The sequence below is a fragment of the Lipophrys pholis genome (genome assembly GCF_963383615.2).
Source record: "Lipophrys pholis genome assembly, chromosome: 1".
NCBI classification, from domain to species: domain Eukaryota; kingdom Metazoa; phylum Chordata; class Actinopteri; order Blenniiformes; family Blenniidae; genus Lipophrys; species Lipophrys pholis.
The window spans coordinates 19,345,022-19,364,376 of NC_137635.1; the positions used below are offsets into that span (position 1 = coordinate 19,345,022).

Sequence of the window (19,355 nt, forward strand, 5' to 3'; positions counted from 1 at the left end):
TAATTTTAATCACATCAGTTTATCTTGCTTTTGTTGGCTAAAGCCTAATGAGTTTATTTCTAAACCAGGAAAATAAGATTTCTTAATTTTACCTGGCAACATTAACATTAGGTTGTTTATATTGTTTTCTTTAGGCCGCATGAGGATGCAAAACAAGATCTGTAATGTACATAGCGTAACATTGATATCAGTTTTTATCGTGAAGATAAATCAAGGACATACTTCAATTCCCGCCCTGCTCTTGTTTAATTTGCTCGGAAAATTGTTTAATCTCCTTTAACTTGGAGGGACCACATGACGATAATCTATGTTTTACATACGTTTTCTTTATTTTACATTGCATCCATTACACATAATGGCAGTGATCAAAATAAAAACATAATACATAACGTGGTACCGTGACATTTTTTCATAGGCATGTGAAAAGACCGTGTTTACGGGCTTAATGACGTCCACGTGGAACCTGGGAATTCATAACGATCCGCAACTTATTATCACCGAGAATGAGCCTGAAACAGAGAAGAGACATGGTGAGATGGACGAGCTCGCGCCTGTGTCTGTTTTTGCTGATTCATCCCAATGAAATGTCTGAATCTTTCCTTACCTGAGCAGAGCAGCAGCCACGAGGCCCCCTCCAATAGGTCCAACCCAGTACACCCAGTGGTAGGTCCAGTAGTTTGTCATCACGGCCGGACCAAAAGCCCGGACAGGATTCAGACATGGTCCAGATATGTTACTGCTACAAGTGTTAAACAAAAAAAAAAGAAAGTTCATTTTGTAGTCATTTTTTTCATTTCTTTAAACCAAACGGACTTTTCAGTATGGCAGCAAATGTTGTTGTTGTTGTTGTTGTTGTTGTTGTTGTTGTTGTTGTTGTTGTTGTTGTTGTTGTTGTTGTTGTTGTTGTTGTTGTTGTTGTTGTTGTTGTTGTTGTTGTTGTTGGCGTCGTCAATCAAAATACATCCACATTATAAAATTTTGATTTGTACAACTGAAATAAATTATATTATGATGAATTCAGATCTTTCAAAGGAAATGGGATAGATTATGTGCCTATAGATTTTTGAAATTAATTATTATGGAATTAATCACGTCTGATTTACTGTAACTAATTTAAAATTTAAAATCTTTTTAAAAACATTTTTGTGATTTTCTTTTCTCTTTGCTTATATACAGTTGAATTTTATTGGATTCTTTGAATTGATAATTACACAATACTTCACTATCAATATGTGTTTCCTCTTGAATAACAATGCCTAATAATACATTTCATACCATCTTTATTTTCATTGCTTGGTTTCTTTGTTGGTCGTTTCATCCATTTGATTTCTTGGTTGGTCAATCGATCAGTTTATAGTCACTTGGCCTATTGGTTTGTTGATGTGTTGGTTGGTTAGTCGAACAGCTGAATGGACGGTCGATAGGTTGTTGGTTGATTGGCTGGCTCGTCGGCCAGCCGGCTGGTAGTTTGTTCCGACAGATCTTTGGTCAATCGGTAGGTTTGTCGATTTTGTTAGTTAGTTTTGTTCTTGGCTGAATTTACTGAAGAGTTATCTTTAAATATCCCTTGAGAATCAACCTATTTTCACTACATTTTACATTTCACTCCAACGCTTCACTTGAATCTGACTGATATAAATGTCTGTGGCTGTTCTGCACTCCATTCAAGAGAGAAGCTCAAAAGAAAATCTAATGAATCTAAAAACAATTAACATTTCCATGGTAACTCACCCTATTAATCCGTTGATGATGACGGTGCTGCCCGCCAGGAATGGACCAAGTGGGGTTTTTGTCTTATTGTTGCGCGACACTAACAAGACCACCATGGTCAACAGACAGGTCAAGGCCACCTCTGCAAAGATAGCCTGAGTGAGTTGGCTCTCTGACTTTAGGATATGATACGCCGCTCCTGTGGCATTGTAGTACCGATCTGGAGGAGTCATGATCTGTGAAAGGTGTGTTCAGGTGAACATTGTTGCCTTCCGCATAGCGGCTCCTGGCACAACGACGCTGCATGACACTAAGGAGCCTGTCACAAAGCACATAACCATTACTATGCCAGGTGACAACAAAAGACACAAACAGACACAAACTGTGTAACATTTCTTCAATCCCTCTGTCAGCATGAGACGGTGATTGGCCTCATGTAAGGTCACTTTAAATCCGAGGTTTCTTCCTGGATGAGTTGAATATTTTTTTGTTTAGTGGATAACTGACCTTTGCCATGCCAGCTCCGAGCACTCCTCCGATCAGCTGGCAGACGAGATACGGTCCCACCATCATCAGCTCCAGGTCTCCACACAGGTAGATCGCAATAGTGAAGGGGGGGTTGAAATGAGAGCCGCTGGAATACAATTTTAAAAATCAACTCACAAAACCAATGCAGCAAACTTTTAAGGAAGATGGTTTGAAACTCCGCATATTGCAATGACTGAAGCTTTAATAGTATTTATTGAATGTGGTTCCCATACCTGATTTTGTCCATGATGCCCACCATCACTGCCACGGCTAGTCCGTGCACCAGAGCCGGCTGCAGCCGTCCTGCTCCTGGGACGTTCTCAATTACAGACGCAGAGCCCACGAAAACAAAGAATGTAGTCCCAATAATTTCAGCCAGGCAGGGCTGGAAGAACTTCTCAAACCTGTTGTGAGGTTTGGCCACATGCAGCTTCTTTCCCTTCTTCATCGGAGTAGAATCAGCCTCCTCCATTTCCATATTGCCTTCTCCCTTTGCTGCTACTGTGTTGCCTTGCTTGTCATGACAGATTAACTGTGGAGCTCCCACTTCTGTCACTTCCGTCAGCCTTGAAAAGGCATTGGGCATTATCGCCTGCAATCACCACTGGCCATAAAACATGAAGGGAAGAGGCCATTCTGCCCTGAATTACAGCAACACAAACCCCGCCCACACAAAGTCCTTGGATTCCTCTCTCACCCTGTCAGGCCACATAACCAGGTCCTCAAAGCTCAGAGATACTTTTAGGAAGAGGGAAGATCAGGTTCAGAATGCCATATTGGTGGCTGATTCCAGTCAGTGGGAGTTTAAGGATCAACAAGTGTTTGCTTTACTTTAGATTTATGGAGAAACGTGAAATAACAAACAGCCTATATAGATAAGATAGAATACAATGAGTCAGCGTCGATGTGTCTCTGTATTGGCTCACTCTCGACTTTTAATATTAATGGTCTTTGTCCTGCCTGTTTATCAGACTTGCGTTTATCACATGAAGATTTATTCTCTTTAATAATAGTCCCATTTTAGTAACTGCCATTGGGATTGATTATTTTATTATTGACTTAATTTTAGATTAACTTCTTTTATGGTTTCACTTTTAATTTTCTCACCAGTTAAATGGCTCCAGTGCAGTTGCTTCCAAACAATTTCATTGTGTGTAAGCATATTCATAATAAGAATAGACAATTCTGATTCTGATAAGGCCTCTGGGCCAAAACCGGCCTGACAAAGGGCTCCAATCCAGCCCAGGAAAGAACCAAGCAAATTGGAAAAAATTGCAAATAAACCTTGGACTTATTAATACGCTTTGTCAACATTCGTACAAACATGCGTGCAAAAGGATTCAAAGTGCAACAGTTATAGGAGAAGCATGGTTTTTTTTACATTTCACTCAGTGAATTTTACACCTTAAATGATCATTTATATTGCCTTTATACTGAGATTGTAGTCACTTTTGATACTAATTGTGAAACATTTTGCAAAAACATACTTTATCAAAACTTCTACTTGCCTTTATTGTGCATAATCTTTGTATGGAAAGTGCTATAGAAATAAAGATTTTCAATTTCACTGTTGTTAGGTCTGCTTATTTGTGTTACAGAGAAAGTATGAATCAATTAAACGTATTAATAGCAGTTGAATTTTTTGGAAATGACCATTTTGCTGTCTGTGCGACTTTTAGATTATACAAAATCAATCTCTCTGGCCAGATCGGGTCTTCTGCTGGGCCAATGTTTGGACTGCAGGCCACATCTTTGAGATCCCTGGTTAAGAGGAATGTGTGTTTACCATTGAACTCACAGATATTACATTTTGCTTCACATATTTTACATTTTGGTTTGTTCTGGGGTGAAGCGGAATGGTGGATTACGTGATTATCATTATACGGGCACTTTTACTTCCTAATTTGCACTCAAAATTGATTATAAATGTGATTTTATCTGCATCTAAGTCACAAACACAGTGTGCTTTATCTCTCACTAGAGTACACAATTAGGATTCCCTATCTTTGTTCAAGAATCCAATAAACATCCACCATGTTACACGGTATAATTATTGAACCCTGAATTCAAAAACTGGCAAAACATCAGCTACGTATTTTTAGTAGCTGCTGATAGGACTTGCACAAGATTGAGGGGGAATTTAACACTCTCTGCTTACAAAACTGCTTCAACATGATTCTTCTTTAGATGTTTGATCTTTTGAGATAACTGAAACGCATCTCTGTTCCATTCAAGTCTCTAGAAAGATGGATCTTTCTCTTTTAGGGGCCTTTTTGAAGTAGCTGAGCACTGGGATTCAGAGCCAGCCTGTCGTAACACCCAAGAAACTTTTCACTACCACTGAACTAACTCAGTCCTCCAGACAGTGTCGTTAAAAAATATCCAATTGTACCAGCCGCAGTTTGAATAATTTACATCATAATTTGAGGAACAAATGTAATAATTATCTGACCAAAGTGCACCGGTTTATGATTCTTATCATGCAGCACAATGCCTTATCCTTGTATCATATTTTATATAATAATACTAATAAAATAGCTGCTCTCTTTCCAGGACTTTGAACCTGACAGTGAAAACAAAAGACTATATACAGATAACACAACGTGGGGTGATCTGTAAGAAACGGCATGTTCCTGTTTTATCATAAAAACGCTTTATTAAAAGTTGGAACATATAAACATGATACTCAGTATGTGCCACCAAATGTGGCTGGTCACTGGGAAGACAAATCAAAGCATTACAGTCTATTTAAGGAACATCCATATGAAAAGCACCGCTCTTTTCTTGTTCTTCTTAGATAAATTAGACTTTCACTTCAGCATCACTCGAGTTTTCTGGTCGCCCAGAAAAAACCTGCATGGGAGCAAGACATTCAGTTAGTCAGCAGATCAGTAGTGGTATCACTTAGTGATGGTTAAAATACACTAACACATTAGTACGCAGGTCCAAAGAGTATATGGGCCAAAGGACACATATTACCCTCCAAAAACAATGGACTTCTTCATTTCTTTTAAAAGATAAAACAAACTGAACAACAAATAGAGTATTTGATATTTTACTCTAAATAAAACAGCCTTCATACTATGGGCATCAAACAACACGATCTGTTCAGCTGAGGTTGTTAGTTATTTTTTACATGACCAGCATCGATAAAATACATGTTTTCATCAACAAGACATTATTACAGCATCAAACCCTCATCTTCTGTCTGAGTTCAGTACGCTCCTGTGGTAGTTTTAGACAGGATTCAAGCAGCAGCGTCTCGGATGTGAGTCCCAGGGGCGACAGCTTCCTCCCAACCAGGACTTTGCTGCTATTTACTGCTGCCAACTCCTGCAGCCACAAGTGGACTTTCTTGCGGAGCAAAATGTGATGTTGAAATGGTCTCGTCCTCTGGATAAGCAGGTGTATTGCACATTTGGGATGAGCTGCAGTGCTCACCTTCAGAGTTGTGTGTGCTCACCTCCATCATGGCTTATCAGCCAAAATGGATGTGCCCCTTTGGCTCTTATAATAACGATAATGAAACCAGACAGACTGAGCTTCCATATAATCCCATTACTATTGACTGAAAGCGCCTCAAACACATGCTACATTTAAGTAGTTTTCTTGTAGTTTACATGTATGAGTCTCAGAAAAAGTATTCGTTGGATTTGATTGCATCTAAATAGGTTTTACTGTTACATTAAGTTACTGTGAATAACAAGGTTTAGCTAAGTATAAAACAGTAAATTTCATGTGATTTTATTTACAGTTGAACAAATATTATTGAACTTGTTGATGCTGAGCTTTGAACCAGTTACACATATCCCCTGCTCAAGTCCAGGTTGTTGCTTGGGTTGTAACGTTGACATGTTACTTGAGTTTTATTCAGATACTTTGATTTCCTTTGTAGTCCAAAAGAACATTTTGATAATAATAAAAAAAAGACTAGTTAGTGTAAGAAGCTTTTAATGTGTCTGAGGTTCATTGGCGACATTTGGCAAAAAAAACTGATGCTGATTACTCCTACTTTACTGTACTATTGTATATATTTGCACCAATTTATGTTGTTATTTATCTTTTACGTGTTGTTTCACAGTTGGCATTTTTTGTGGACAGCAGAGAAAGCACTTTGACCATATAAAATAAATGATTGAATAACATTGCACTGAAGTAGGAAGTAAGTAATCTGTAAATTATCATCATCCTGTATAGTAGCATAATATTTTCTGTAACCTCTGGTATAAAAATAACTGAATGACTGTGATCATCTTCATTACTGTGTTTTTAACCCAGAATCTACAGGATACACACAGAAGCAAAGCAACACTTTAGACAGGTGGAGGAAAATGGCAAAAAAAACTATATATATATATATATATATATATATATATATATATGTACCTGATGAAGGCCACAGAGAGCAGTGTACCAGCGGTGGGTCCAAGCCAGTAAACCCAGTGGTTGTCCCAGTGGTCAGCAGTCACTGCAGGGCCGAAGGCTCGGGCAGGGTTCATACAAGCTCCGGACACTGTGGCGCTGGAAGAAAGCAGATCGCAACACAGATGGTGCTTCTGACAGTCTGGAACAAGTAGAGAACGCTAAACGAAAATAAACAATTGAGACAATTTATATACGAAACAGCTATATGGAGATGTAAAGGAATACATTTTACAAATGATGTTGACTCATGTGATATAAATCATTCTAGTGTCATTTGAAGCTTAACCCATTCTGAGGGATAATATTAGTGAAGTATTTTTTTCCCCCCATCACAGCTCAGCTGGAAGAGCAGGTTATATCACAATCCCAGATTTCGAGACCAAAACTGTTCATAAACAAAACTGTTCTCAAAGTTGCGCATTATTTGTGCGTGGGTAAAGATGGCTTAATCATGTAAAGTGTAATGACACTGCTTGAAGTGTCAAAGGTTCAATAGCAGTATAAGATCAAGGATCAAGTTTTCATTTTATTTTGACAGCTTTACCAAATGAATCTTTACTTTCACATCCTCCATAGTTGTCGGATCCTGCTGTCCTCTGATAAAAAGACTACCAACCTCACTGCTGGTGACATTTGGGATCTGTGGATCGAGGCTCTCACCCAGCTAATATGTTTGCCGTCACAATGAGGCCAACGCAGATTGGACCCCACGGTGTCTGGGTTACTTTGTTGATGGCCCCCAAGCACACCACCATGATGAGGATCAGGGTGAAGATGGTTTCTCCCAGCGTGGCCGTACCGATCTCTCCTGTGACAAAGGCTCCTCCCAGGGATTTGGTATACAACTCGGAGGGGTACATGAGCTGGGAGCACAAGTAGAGAATTTAGCTCAAATGAATAATATGAAGATCGAAAGGAAAACAAAAACACTTTAATATTTGACGACAAAAAATAAAGACAAATCTTTAATCAAAAGATGAAAACATTTCAAACCACTTTTCTTTTTTTTTTCTTTTTTTATCAAAAACAAAACTATTTACTATCCAAATGCTGAAAAGTGAAAGAAATATCCCAAGTATTTTGACAGACATGATTTTGCATCAAGCATTTAGTTAAAAATAATGACAGATGGTTTGGTTTGCTCTTCTGCTTCAGAATGAGAAAATTCCCTTTTTTCCACTCAAAGATGCTCCAGTCCAAAAACATGCATTTGAGGAGGTGAACAGATGAACATGACTGTCAAAATTTCCTCAGGATGTTTGTCCAGTGTACCAATTTAAAATGAGGAGAGAAACCTGGCATGTCAGATCACGAGGACCCACAGGAAAGTATTGATAAAACCTTGTTTTCATTAATTTAATAAGGTAACCTCCATTTCTTGCAAGCTAAAACTTTGTCCAACCATGACAGTTCCTTTAATCCTGAATATTTCACCAGTGTTGACGCAAAAAACAAAAACAAAACCCATTTTGTCTTGCTTACCTTAGTCAAAACGGCACCGATCATGGCTCCGGCCAGCTGAGCCAGCACGTAAGGCAGCAGCAAAAGCAGCTTCATTCCTCCACACAGGTACCAGCCCAGAGACACCACGGGGTTAAAGTGTCCCCCACTGCAATAAACAGGATGAACTTCATTCTGGCTCCCAAAACGTAGTAATAAAGAGAAGATAACAAGAGCTTTCCGTCAGCCACACAAGAGTTACAACTTGGGAGTGAATCCTCAGATTTGTATTACTTTTTCATTCTTTTAGAACAATGAGGTCTTCGGTCATACTGTTAAAATAAGAAGCTTCTCCGAGACGGAAATGCACAGCAAGCAACCGAAATAGTCCACAGCTTTTCAGAAAGTCAGAAATAAAAACACATCATCTCCGAAGTTTGTATTTGAAATCAGGTTTTTTACCTGATTGGAGCAAACATGGTGATCAGCACTGCCACGGTGAGTCCCTGAGCCAGTGCAGGCTGGAGGGCACTTGTCCCCGAGTTCCCAAGGACGGACGCACATCCCACGAAGACCAAGATGCCGGTGCCCAACACCTCCGCCAGGCAGGGCTGCACGTACCGCTCGTATGTGCACTTCTTGTTTTCACCTTCATCTCCCACCTCAGTCCCTATGAACACCTCCGTCTTGTTTTCTGCCACCGACATGCTGCCTTTGAAACTCGTCTTCCTCCTTTTGGTGATAATCGATGACTCTGCTGGTGCCGCAGAGCTCACGCCGATTAGCCCACGGTCATTTGTACTTACAAGCTGCTCTTTAAAAAAGGTGATGAGAACCGTACACACACATCCACATACTTTATCTACCGTGCCCCTCCAGTCCTGGCCGGTCCCTCCCACTGCTGATAATTTTGATATGAAGTCGTAAAAAAGCCAGAGGAACGAAAAAGGCAGCAGAGTCTTACACAAAAGAACATTTATATTCAACTGCATCTGATCTCCATTCATCAAATGAAGCCTAATACAGACTGATCTGTCATTTCGTCTTTACAAGGACCCAGAATAGAAACCCATTTACAGGCAGATGAAAGGTTTACAGCAGTAATCACATGCACGCATGTTTAGTAGGACAAATGTCTCGGATCATGAAATAAAATTGATATGGCACAAGAGCAATATGAATGACATCTGACACGTTTCTACGACGTCTTATAAATATGAGCAAAGTTTAAATGTTTGAAGTCACTGTTCAGAGGAAATGTGCCTGCGTGCAAAATAATAAAACGTTTACAGTTTTCAGAGACGGCGCAGCAACAAAGTGCTTCCTGGCTCTCGAGCTCCTCGCGCCTTATCTTCTGCACGCACGAGGAGGAGGGGGCGGCTCACACTCTGCTGACGTCAGGGTGTGCGGCGCCGGGACAGTTCCCGGTTTGAGTACTGGATGGAGAGTGAGGCCTTCTTCTTCTTCTTCTTCCGAGGTCTCACTCCGTCTCCGTCGTGCTTCTCTTTTGTTTCAGCGTCTGATGGCAGGGTAGCAGAGCGCCGTTCGCGCTCAAAATCCCAGCTGTGACAGACCTGAGGAAACACGTCACGACCTGTTATCAATTCGTATATATGGATGTAACCAACTTTTCGTGAAAACTATTAATCCGAACTGCATGAAATCTTCAGGGATGATTTGTCATCATCCAAGGACCAATCGATTAGATTTGGGGATGTTAACGGCTAACTGTTTCCGACTAAATCTCAAAAGAATCTGTGAAAAAATGTCCTATACAAAGCGGATGGGAGAGGAGATCAGCGTCTGTTGCCATGGAGATGCTCCAGAACTTGCAGCTAATATTTCGGTTCGACAAGTATCCAGAAACACCAGTGTGAACGTATTGACTTCAGTAGCGGTTTATCTATGTGCCCCTGCTGAAGTGTTCGGAGCGGCTACGGCCTTGGGAAGTTTATCTGTAATACAAGTGAGAATTACCCAGATTGAGTTTGTCTTTGGAGGCCCAGCTGATGCTGTAGTGCTGAAGAAGTTGTTGTAACAGCTCCTTTTCATCCAGGAACTCCAGACGCTCCATTCTGCAGAAAAACTAAAACGTTCAGCAAGACCAGGGTGACGTGAACTTGGGACCAGTTTATAGATCAAAGATAAACTTAGTTCATTACTTGATAATCAAATGTTCCTCTGAATTGTAGAGAACGCCATGTTAGAGCAATGTGAGTGTAAAAGGGAAATAAATGATCTTGCAATATAACAGCAGGCATCAGAGTGCAGGTCAACATACAAAACCAAACAATGAGGGAAAGTTTCTCGTTTCAACCAAAAAAAACATTATTGCTGTGAGACGACAGTGTAAACCGCTGCTCCACTGTGCCGTGCCAATCTCTGCTTCAGAAGAATGAGCCGTGTCCCTCAAACAAAGTGAATTAAAGAAATCATTAATATGCCTAAAGATCTATAATTTTCTTGAGTATAAATGAGTTACTGAAGATCTGACCAAGGCCACTTGGGACAAGGACCTTCACAGTTATTGTAAGATGCATTTTTACAAAAAGCAATCAAATACTGGTGGTGGAACACCACAGACCTTCGAGGCATTAGTCCCCCCGCCCCAACTTTTGTTTTTACCTTGTCACATCATCTGCAGGAAGCATGCCGTAGACAGTCATCATGTCGAGAGCGTCAGCATGCTCCCAGCCGTTCTTCAGGAAGCGCTCCCTCTGCAAACACAAGTTCACGTCTCAATATTCTCTAAACAATCCAGCAGCACAGCTTCAGGTCTGACAGTACGCAGCTTCTCCTGAGCACGCTCAAATATAATCTTTAGACTAAACTGTTTTTGGGGAAGCAACTTATCGATCTTTACTCCTAATCGGCGTGTTAATGCGGTGATGAAGACCTGAAAGCTACCTGAGACTCCAGCGACTGGCAGGCCTCCGCCCCTGCCAGCGTGCAGTGGCGGCGCTGCAGGTTCTCGATCATCACTTGGCCAAAGCGATCGCTCATGTTCACCTGAAAAGCACAAAGTTCATATTACGGGATGATTCTCCCTATTGGACTACAACCTGCAGATTAGAAGATGACCTCTTAAGTTCTGAAAAGCTTGTTTAAAAATAAATGAAGAAATAAATTTAATTCTTGTTTTTAACAAGATGTGAATTTTCTAAAATAAAAATAATAAAAACACCTTTTAAATACTTGTCACACGAGAATCAACACGCACAAGTAACAGTCTGACTTTGCTGAACTTCTCAGTTAAATCACAACTTTCGGTGGCAAAAAAAAAAGAAAAAAAAAGAAAAGAAAATAAACGTTATCTTATCCAGGCAACACCTTTAGTGATATGAAGGTAAATCACAACTTACAAGACAAAGTACAGGAAGTCTTGGAAATCTAACCTTCTCCTGCTGTACATTGTTTACCTGCTCATAGTTGACGAACATGGCCGTGTGAAAGGTTTCTGCTGCCCAGTGAAGGAGGTTCGAGGAGTGGGAGGGCGTCATGTAGACCAGCACGCACTCCGACAGGAGCAACGTGGGCAATCTGGGAATGTGAAGAGCGGACAAGAAGAATAGGACATGATTCCCGAGCAATCAGGAGAAATCCCATCAAGGAAAATGAATCTTCTCAAAGAAGTAGTGTACAGATGTTTGTAGCCTTAAGCACATTGGGGAATTGAGGACAAATTTAAAGTTCTTGTCATGGACAGAGTCAAAGGATGTCAAAGACAAACTTTTATACAGTAATATGTCCACGCCGCTGAGCGAACGCTTCTTCAATGGACAATGAAACACATCATAAACAAACTGAAGGCTCTGAAACTTGCACAAACTTACACACCAGAAAGAGAAGAAATGTCGCCAGCCAATTATGATTCCAAACCAGATCTGCCGTTTGAAACATACAAAATGCTGGAGCCTCAGATCTGCTTAAAACATGAGCTTAGGGGGCCAGCGTCAGTGTGAATGTGGGATTTTTGATATATAAAGATGAATAACGAGTCGTGCAGGTAACAACATACCTCCCATAGAGAAGAGATCTGAGGGTTATAGCCACAGAAGATCTGTGCTTAAGTTTGAAATTGTGCAGGAAAGTTGTTCAAAATACCTTTCAGCACCAAGAAGCAGCGACACTGTTTTGTCTGTAAATAGCCGCCAAACTCAATAGTTGATTTGTCTTGCATTTTGATTGATTGATCATCTCGAAATTGTGTCTGAATCTGCCGCTGCATCATGGAACACAATAAGAACCAGTTATAATCGGTTCATGATGCCTTTAGGGCGATTATAAGTACTCTGGTCATCCAGCACTATTGAGGTGACATTTCCTGAGGAATAGGGGAGAACACTGGGGGAAAAAAAAAAAAAAAAAAAAAAAAAGGTATGTTGAAAAAGTTTGTGTGAACAGAAGAAAAAAAGCAGACTTACAATATGGAAAGCCTCCATGGAAAAGCTGCTAAAACACACTGGTTTCTCCCTCCCTGACTTGTCACGAGGAGCAACATTCGTGAGTGCAAACAGCCTGGAGGGGCTTCAGTATCTGACACACTGTGGGTGTGGCGTACAGACGGCACAGCGTGCATGTGCAGCGCAGCCACAGTGAGCGAGTCGGTTATCTAAAGTTACTCAACGTGGCAAAAAAAAAAAAAAAAAAAAAAAACTAAGATAAGCTCCAGTTCTTGGATTTCTGAAGACATGCGGGGAAAACAAGCGAGAAGAGCGGCTCGTTTCATGAAAATAACGCTGACCTCAGGTGAACTCGAGCTACCGTCTCATCCCAGCAGCTCTTTGCGACTGAGGTGAAATACGTTCATGGGATGAGACCAAACTGCTTACGACACCTACTCGGGGTTGAGCTGGAACTTCTTCAGTTTGTCATCCAAATTCGAAATGTCTCGGAGGTCCGCTCCGATGATGCAGTAACGATCCGAGTCGAGGCTGTGAGCGTCTAAAACAAACACATACTCAGTCAGCGTTTCAGACACTCAGCGAAGAAATTGTGTCTCTGAACTATCACACGAGAAGAAATGAAAACACTTGTGTGAATACCGAGTAGCAAGGAGTCCGTAGAGTGCGTTTCAATAATGACTTTTGACAGTGGTGGCTTTGTCCTAGTCAAAAGAAACACCAGCGTTACATTATACATGAAACAGAAATAAAAAGGACGAATCATTTAGAATTTTAAATGCATATGACAAATATCTGCTACGTATCCAGTGAGCTTCATTACATTTATTCTGTTTGTTGTTCTGTTTGTATATTATGTCTGTTTTGAATTCCACAAGATCTCGACACTTGAACGTAGCATTATAAATTGTTTTACTTGTGGTCATTTTGGTCTTTTAAGTGTTTGTAGGCTGTTTTGTAGGTATTCTTCTACACATAATTCACAATAATTAAGGATGGATGCATACTATAGAGTGTGCATTGTTTCTTCTAGTCAAAATGGACTTGATTCTTCCCAGCGCTCCAATGCTACTTTTGTAGTGGCTTCCAGTAGATCTTACGCTCCAACAGCAAAACCAGAATTACTTCACTGTGACTTAACTTTTGTTCCAGATCAACAACACATGAAAAACATGCCAACTCGGCTGCATTTACCTTTTTTTTTGTTTTTTTTAAATTAATGAGCACTGTACTTGCAAATCAATGAAAATAGGGTTAATGTTTGGTGTAAGGATAATCTTTTATTGATAAAGTACAAGATAAACATGTATGATACATGTATATTTTGTATTTGTGTTATAAACAAGATATATTGTTACAAATATCTAAATATAGCCTACCCACACAAACACAGTACAGTATACAGCGACAAAGAGACTGTGGCTCCCCCTGGAGGTCACAGCTCCACATAAAAACATCAGATTCAGAAGGCATTAAAATATGATGCACTTCTTCCTCATTGGTAGTTTGAGATTTCAGTGTTTACAGCCCTTCAAAAAATACATTTTGATTTAAAAGGCAAATTTAATGTTATAGCACCATTGAGAAACAAGTCAATTCCTCATGCTTTACAAGAAAATGCATTAAAACAAAGAAAAGCATAAAAAGGACCAAAAAAAAGAAATTGCACTAAGCTAAAGGTAATAAAACAACTTAAATCTATAGGGTTTCTTTTTTGGGAAAACCTAAGGAAATATTAGTCTTTTAAGGCCTGATTTAAACTACATGAGTGTGTCAGGAAGTTTGTTCCACAGGTGTGGAGAGGAGGAACTAAAAGCTGCTTCGCCTTGTTTCACTGAATAAAACTCTTGAGGGCCACAGGGATCTGAATTTTTCATATTCTACAAATCTGTCAGAGATGTATTTAGGCCTAAGACCATTCAAAGCTTTATAGATCAGAAGTAAGATTCTGAAGTGGATCCTTTGACACACAGGCAGCCAAGAGCGGGGATTGAAGCATAAAGTATATATTCTTCAATATGGAAAGTAATTAGGAAAGAAATTCCAAAACATGTTGGATCTTATAATTTCATGGAACAACAAGGAAAATATGAGACTGATGTGTTGTCTTACTTTATATTGTGTATTTTTCTAGCCACAACAGTTGGGAAATCAACTTCAAAGAACTTTCTTGGCAGGAGGTTTTCATCCTGAAATGCAAAAAATCAAATCAAATTAAAAAAAATCACACATAACTTTAAGATTTGAGCCTGGTGATCTAGGTAAATGACACTCAACCGCAGTCCAAAACAAATTCATGTGAATTACACTTGGATCATGGTAAGAGTGCGGCGAGGCTCCAAACCTTTAGTCTCCAGAAAGTGGTGTCCAGTCCAGCTCCGAGGTTGATGACCTGACAGTTGCACTCTGCTTTCCTTATGAATGCGTCCAGGAGGTGGTTCACGCCTTGAACGCGAGCATAGTAACCTGTCATAAAATGGGATTTTAACTTAAGAAAAAAAAGAAGAGGCGGAAAACACACCTAACTGTTGCTTGCAGAACGCGCGCTACAGAATACTTAGACGATTTGGTAAGTTTTGATATTTTAAAAAACAAATCGCTCTCTTGAAAAGCAGTTTTTACATCAATGAGGAGTGAGGAATGAGGTGAATCAACTGGGTTATGGTCAGATCCAGGATGTAGCATCAAATACGATATGTGAACATTGGTTTCCCTGTATTATTACATCTCTGTCCCAAGTGTCACATACACACGGTAGTACAGTGGAATCTGTGGCAGGCAGCCACTGTGAGAATGCCTGACGGGCCAAAAACCATAATAATATGTTTACAAGCATATTCACACCAGAATATGGTCGTATCCAGGTTTCTTAAAGCAAGTAATCTGGATACTCCAATAACACTGTCATAACCAGTATACTTGTATACATGGACACACAGTCCTCTCAAGAGGTGACTGAACTACTTACCTCTGTTGATTTCTGGGGCTTTTCGCTCCCCTACAGATCTTGCAAAGTACTGGATGTATGGGTCCCTCCAATATCCCTTACTGGTGGCAAACCTACGGGAGAGATTATTGGAATAGGAACATTTGTTCAAGTTCACAAAAGACAAAATAATAAAGGTTTCAAGTCATTCAAAGATTTTTTTTTTTTATTAATGCATTCAATAGAGAGATAATTCTGCCTCCCTTTGATACTAATGTGGTGTGTGTGTGTGTGTGTGTGTGTGTGTGTGTGTGTGTGTGTGTGTGTGTGTGTGTGTGTGTGTGTGTGTGTGTGTGTGTGTGTGTGTGTGTGTGTGTGTGTGTGTGTGTGTGTTCATATATATTATCACTCCCTCTTCTCTCTTTACACTTTGTTTGTTTTGATCTAAATCTGAACATTTTTGGAATTTATGAAAATTCTTGAGAATTATTACAAACTGTACATATTCATGCTCAGACATTATACCTTTTATGTCCCTTTCATTTAAAAGGTTGCAAGCGTAAACATAAGAACGTGTTGTTTTGTATTTTCTATAGGTGCAACATATTTTTCTATGTGGTAAATATTAATTTGATGGATTAGACTTTGCTACCCGTGTTTCGGTTTAAGTAAGTTTCCTTGTTAACTGGTCACCTTTGCTTCATTGTTGGCGCTAAAGCACATTTTGGTATCTGCTGTTCCTAACAAGCAACAAGAAGCACCGGAGGAAGTCGGTTACCAGTCAACAGGGAAACCACTTAATCCGAAACACCTAATGTAGTCACTCATAATATCGGAGTTGTCAGCACGAGCGTTGCCCTCAACGTTGATACATGACGCAGTACGCCTGTGATTTCCGGCGGGGGTCTTTGGTGCCATGCTGTTACCTCTTACAGGTGGTCGCATCATCGCAGGTCGTCCTCACCGCTTCATCCGCAGTGTCCGAGTCTGTGAAAGGCTGCCGGGCGGCCATGGACGCCTCTAGTCCTCCCTCTCTGAGGCTAATGTTAGCATGTAGCTCCGTCTTGCACCGCTGCCAACCGAACAGGTGGCTCCTTACAAAGGAAAATCTGAGTGGACTCTAAGGACTTTACGAACAATTAAGTACCCGAGAACTATGTGGAAATAAGCAGAGGCCACGATTTCAAATAGCTACAACATACTAACATGCATGAAGGTGAACCCGGAAACCAAACAGAACTGCATCCTGTTTGCCTAATTTCAAAATGAAAGCATCTGATTTCGTGTGTATTAAAGTAGACCTGCAGCTCCATTAGAGGCACAATGCATCCAAAATTGAAGAAACAAATCATGTATATTGCACACAGGGAAACAGCAGTGGATATTAACAACTGTTATGGGTCAAATTTTAAAGATTATTGGTAAATGGTTTGACTTACATGGTGCTTTTCTACGCTTGAGCGGTCCACAGAGCACTTGACAGTGTTAATCACATTCCCCCATTCACATACACATTCACACCCCAATGGAGGCAGCCGCCATGCTCGATCCATGTATTGGGAGCAATTTGGAGTTCAGTGTCTGGGTGTGTGGAGTTGGTCACTAAATAATAATAATAATAATAATAATAATAATAATAATAATAATAATAATAACAATATATTGAATATTTTATCAAAAAGATTGTGTTGAACCTTTGAATTGTTGTTCTTTGGAAGCAGTGCGTGCATGTGTGTGTGTGTGTGTGTGTGTGTGTGTGTGTGTGTGTGTGTGTGTGTGTGTGTGTGTGTGTGTGTGTGTGTGTGTGTGTGTGCACTCTGCCTTTATTTATTAGCTGTGATCAAGTTCAGCATCAGAAGCCTTGAAGGAGATAAAGTAGTGGGAGATGGATTTTCTAAATGGCCTTAATGTTTTCATCTTTAACACAAGTCAATGTACCAACAATAACCTCAGAGGTACTAGTAAAACAAAAAAATCAGTAAATGGGAATTTATTTTTCCTTCTGTTTCCTTTTACTTTTCAAAAAGTGTCTCTTTTAGATTCTTGCTACGCCACAGTGGTGTAAATAATCTATAATAGTTTATTGTTTCAGCTGGAAAAAGTTGTGTGACATGTTCAATAATAGTACTAAATAGTTGTACATGTATGAATAGATGTCAACAGTTGGCTGGCGAGTTGGAAACAACTATTCTTATGTACAGCAAAAATAACAATAATTCAGTAATTATTACTGCTACTTCATAATGAGATCAGTTACTTGGACATTACTGCCAAAAGGAATGGCCCGACTGTAATACATTATTCAAATATGCCTGATTGACTCTTTTTAGAGACATCTGAATGTTTGTTAGTGTTGTGTACTCATAGAAAACACGTACAAGTGCCTCTTTTCCTCTTTTATTCACATCTTTCAGAATGAATCAAGCTGATACAAGAGGATATTGAGAAAATGTTGCATTCATTAAGTACACCATTTAATATGTTTTCAGTACCACATGCTTATTCCATTATGTGACTATAGATATACACCAATGAATAACTATATTGAATAAGCATGCCACATTTTTTCATGTGTTTCATTGTGCATTTGCTGAAGGTTAACATTGTGAGAGCTCACTTTTCTCTAAGAATCATAATACTATGAGACTATTGGGCATGCATAGCACAGGAGAGCTTTTTTTGTGTTACATCAATGGAAAGAGAACAAATATGTGAACACAGATGTTCCATCAGTCGATCTCTGTGTTAAGTGAGCAAAAGCTTTTTTTACTGATCCTCATCTGAATTTCCCCACAAAGAAAAGATGACAGCTAAAAACACACTGGCAGCTGTGACATAGAAAGTGAAGAAGACTTTGTTGATTTGTTTTGCCACTCTGGTCCAGTAGTCGGATTGCTTCTCTTCTTTTTCTCCACTCATGGCTGTCATTGTTTTGTCAATCTGCTCCAGCTCGATTGAGACTTTTCCCAAAGCGAGGGACACTTCCATCAGCTGGCTGCTGCTGTCCTGCAGAAAGAAAGACCGGGAACTTATGAAACACTCACTGTTTTATGTTTGCAGTGAGATTAGAATATCAAGATTTGTTCTAAACAGGAAGATTACAGTCAAATTTACCATCTGTTTCATGGTTTGTTCTTTGATTTTCTAATCCACAGCTTAAAGAAATTCTTACCTCTTTGGTGTTTGAACGGTAGAATCATCACTGACAGATGCACAGTTTGCACATTTCTTCACTTCTGGGAGGATACATCAGGAACAACAATTAATAATCAAACAGTTTGACCAGCATTGAGCATTTTGCAGTTATTATGAATAGCATACCTTTAAAACAACTTTGTTTGCTCCTGTTTAGGTTTAAGTCTCTGTTTGTCTCATTGACTCGGGACACACCGTCTTTCTCTATTAAATACATCACTATAATTGTCTCCAGGAGGCTCAACATCATCAAGCCAAAAATCCCAATGCAGAAAACCACTGAGGGGAACAGATAGAATTATGAATGTAATGAAATGACAAGTCTTTTAAGGAGGCATGTCCAGTACTTACACGTATGAGATGCAGTCCTATTAATACAAAAGCCTCTGCTTGTTTACCTATAAGGGGCATCTTCTCTGATGAGGAAGGCAGAATATCATTGAGAATGAGTTGCATGACTGTGATGGCGAGCATCACAGTGACCTTGAAGCTGAGCTTCTCGCCACCACTGTCCGAGATCAGGAATGAGCTCAAGTCCAGACACAAGAAGAAGAGGATAGGCACTATGAAGTTAGCGATGTAGAGGACAGACTTCCTCTTCATATGAACCTGTGGAATAATGTCCAGGGTCAGGTGCAAACACACAAAATCCTACCGCCCTGCCAAATGTGCAGCAGCAACAGAAATACCCTTGAGAAGAACAACATAAATTGCATAAATTACAGTTT

At 39.8% G+C, this 19,355-nt stretch overlaps 2 protein-coding genes across 3 annotated transcripts; both read right to left on the bottom strand.

Moving 5' to 3' along the window:
* Positions 1-390: 390 nt before the first annotated feature.
* Positions 391-8,978, bottom strand: LOC308122352 (uncharacterized protein). Its single transcript, XM_080484117.1, has 9 exons — positions 8,566-8,978; positions 8,146-8,272; positions 7,324-7,526; positions 6,625-6,759; positions 2,472-2,804; positions 2,218-2,344; positions 1,732-1,946; positions 605-739; positions 391-509 (listed from the first exon to the last, which is right to left on the bottom strand). Exons 1-9 carry the CDS (start codon positions 8,808-8,810, stop codon positions 443-445), a joined length of 1,587 nt encoding a protein of 528 aa, XP_080340243.1. The 5' UTR covers positions 8,811-8,978; the 3' UTR covers positions 391-442.
* Positions 8,979-9,052: 74 nt separating this feature from the next.
* lcmt1 (leucine carboxyl methyltransferase 1) lies at positions 9,053-16,684 on the bottom strand. Of its 2 annotated transcripts, none has more exons than XM_080464642.1 (11): positions 16,359-16,684; positions 15,475-15,566; positions 14,851-14,972; positions 14,619-14,695; positions 13,149-13,210; positions 12,945-13,047; positions 11,523-11,643; positions 11,011-11,112; positions 10,729-10,820; positions 10,081-10,178; positions 9,053-9,677 (listed from the first exon to the last, which is right to left on the bottom strand). In XM_080464642.1, the coding sequence occupies exons 1-11, from the start codon at positions 16,442-16,444 to the stop codon at positions 9,655-9,657; spliced, it is 978 nt and encodes a 325-aa protein (XP_080320768.1). In that variant the 5' UTR covers positions 16,445-16,684; the 3' UTR covers positions 9,053-9,654. The 2 variants fall into 2 exon arrangements, with proteins under 2 accessions (XP_080320768.1, XP_080320769.1); XM_080464643.1 differs by having other exon boundaries at positions 9,061-9,677; positions 16,397-16,651.
* Positions 16,685-19,355: the final 2,671 nt, after the last annotated feature.

Coding starts and splice junctions, on each gene's coding strand:
- LOC308122352 (XM_080484117.1), bottom strand. CDS start 8,810: ATGTCGGTGGCAGAAAACAAGACGGAGGTGTTCATAGGGACTGAGGTG. Junction 8,273..8,565: donor ACCATGTTTGCTCCAATCAG/GTAAAAAACCTG, acceptor TGTTTATTGCAG/TGGGGGACACTTTAACCCCG. Junction 6,760..7,323: donor ACGGCAAACATATTAGCTGG/GTGAGAGCCTCG, acceptor GCTTTCTTCCAG/CGCCACAGTGTCCGGAGCTT.
- lcmt1 (XM_080464642.1), bottom strand. CDS start 16,444: ATGGCCGCCCGGCAGCCTTTCACAGACTCGGACACTGCGGATGAAGCG. Junction 14,696..14,850: donor CCACTTTCTGGAGACTAAAG/GTTTGGAGCCTC, acceptor TTTGCATTTCAG/GATGAAAACCTCCTGCCAAG. Junction 11,644..12,944: donor AAGTTCCAGCTCAACCCCGA/GTAGGTGTCGTA, acceptor TCACATTCCCAG/ATTGCCCACGTTGCTCCTGT.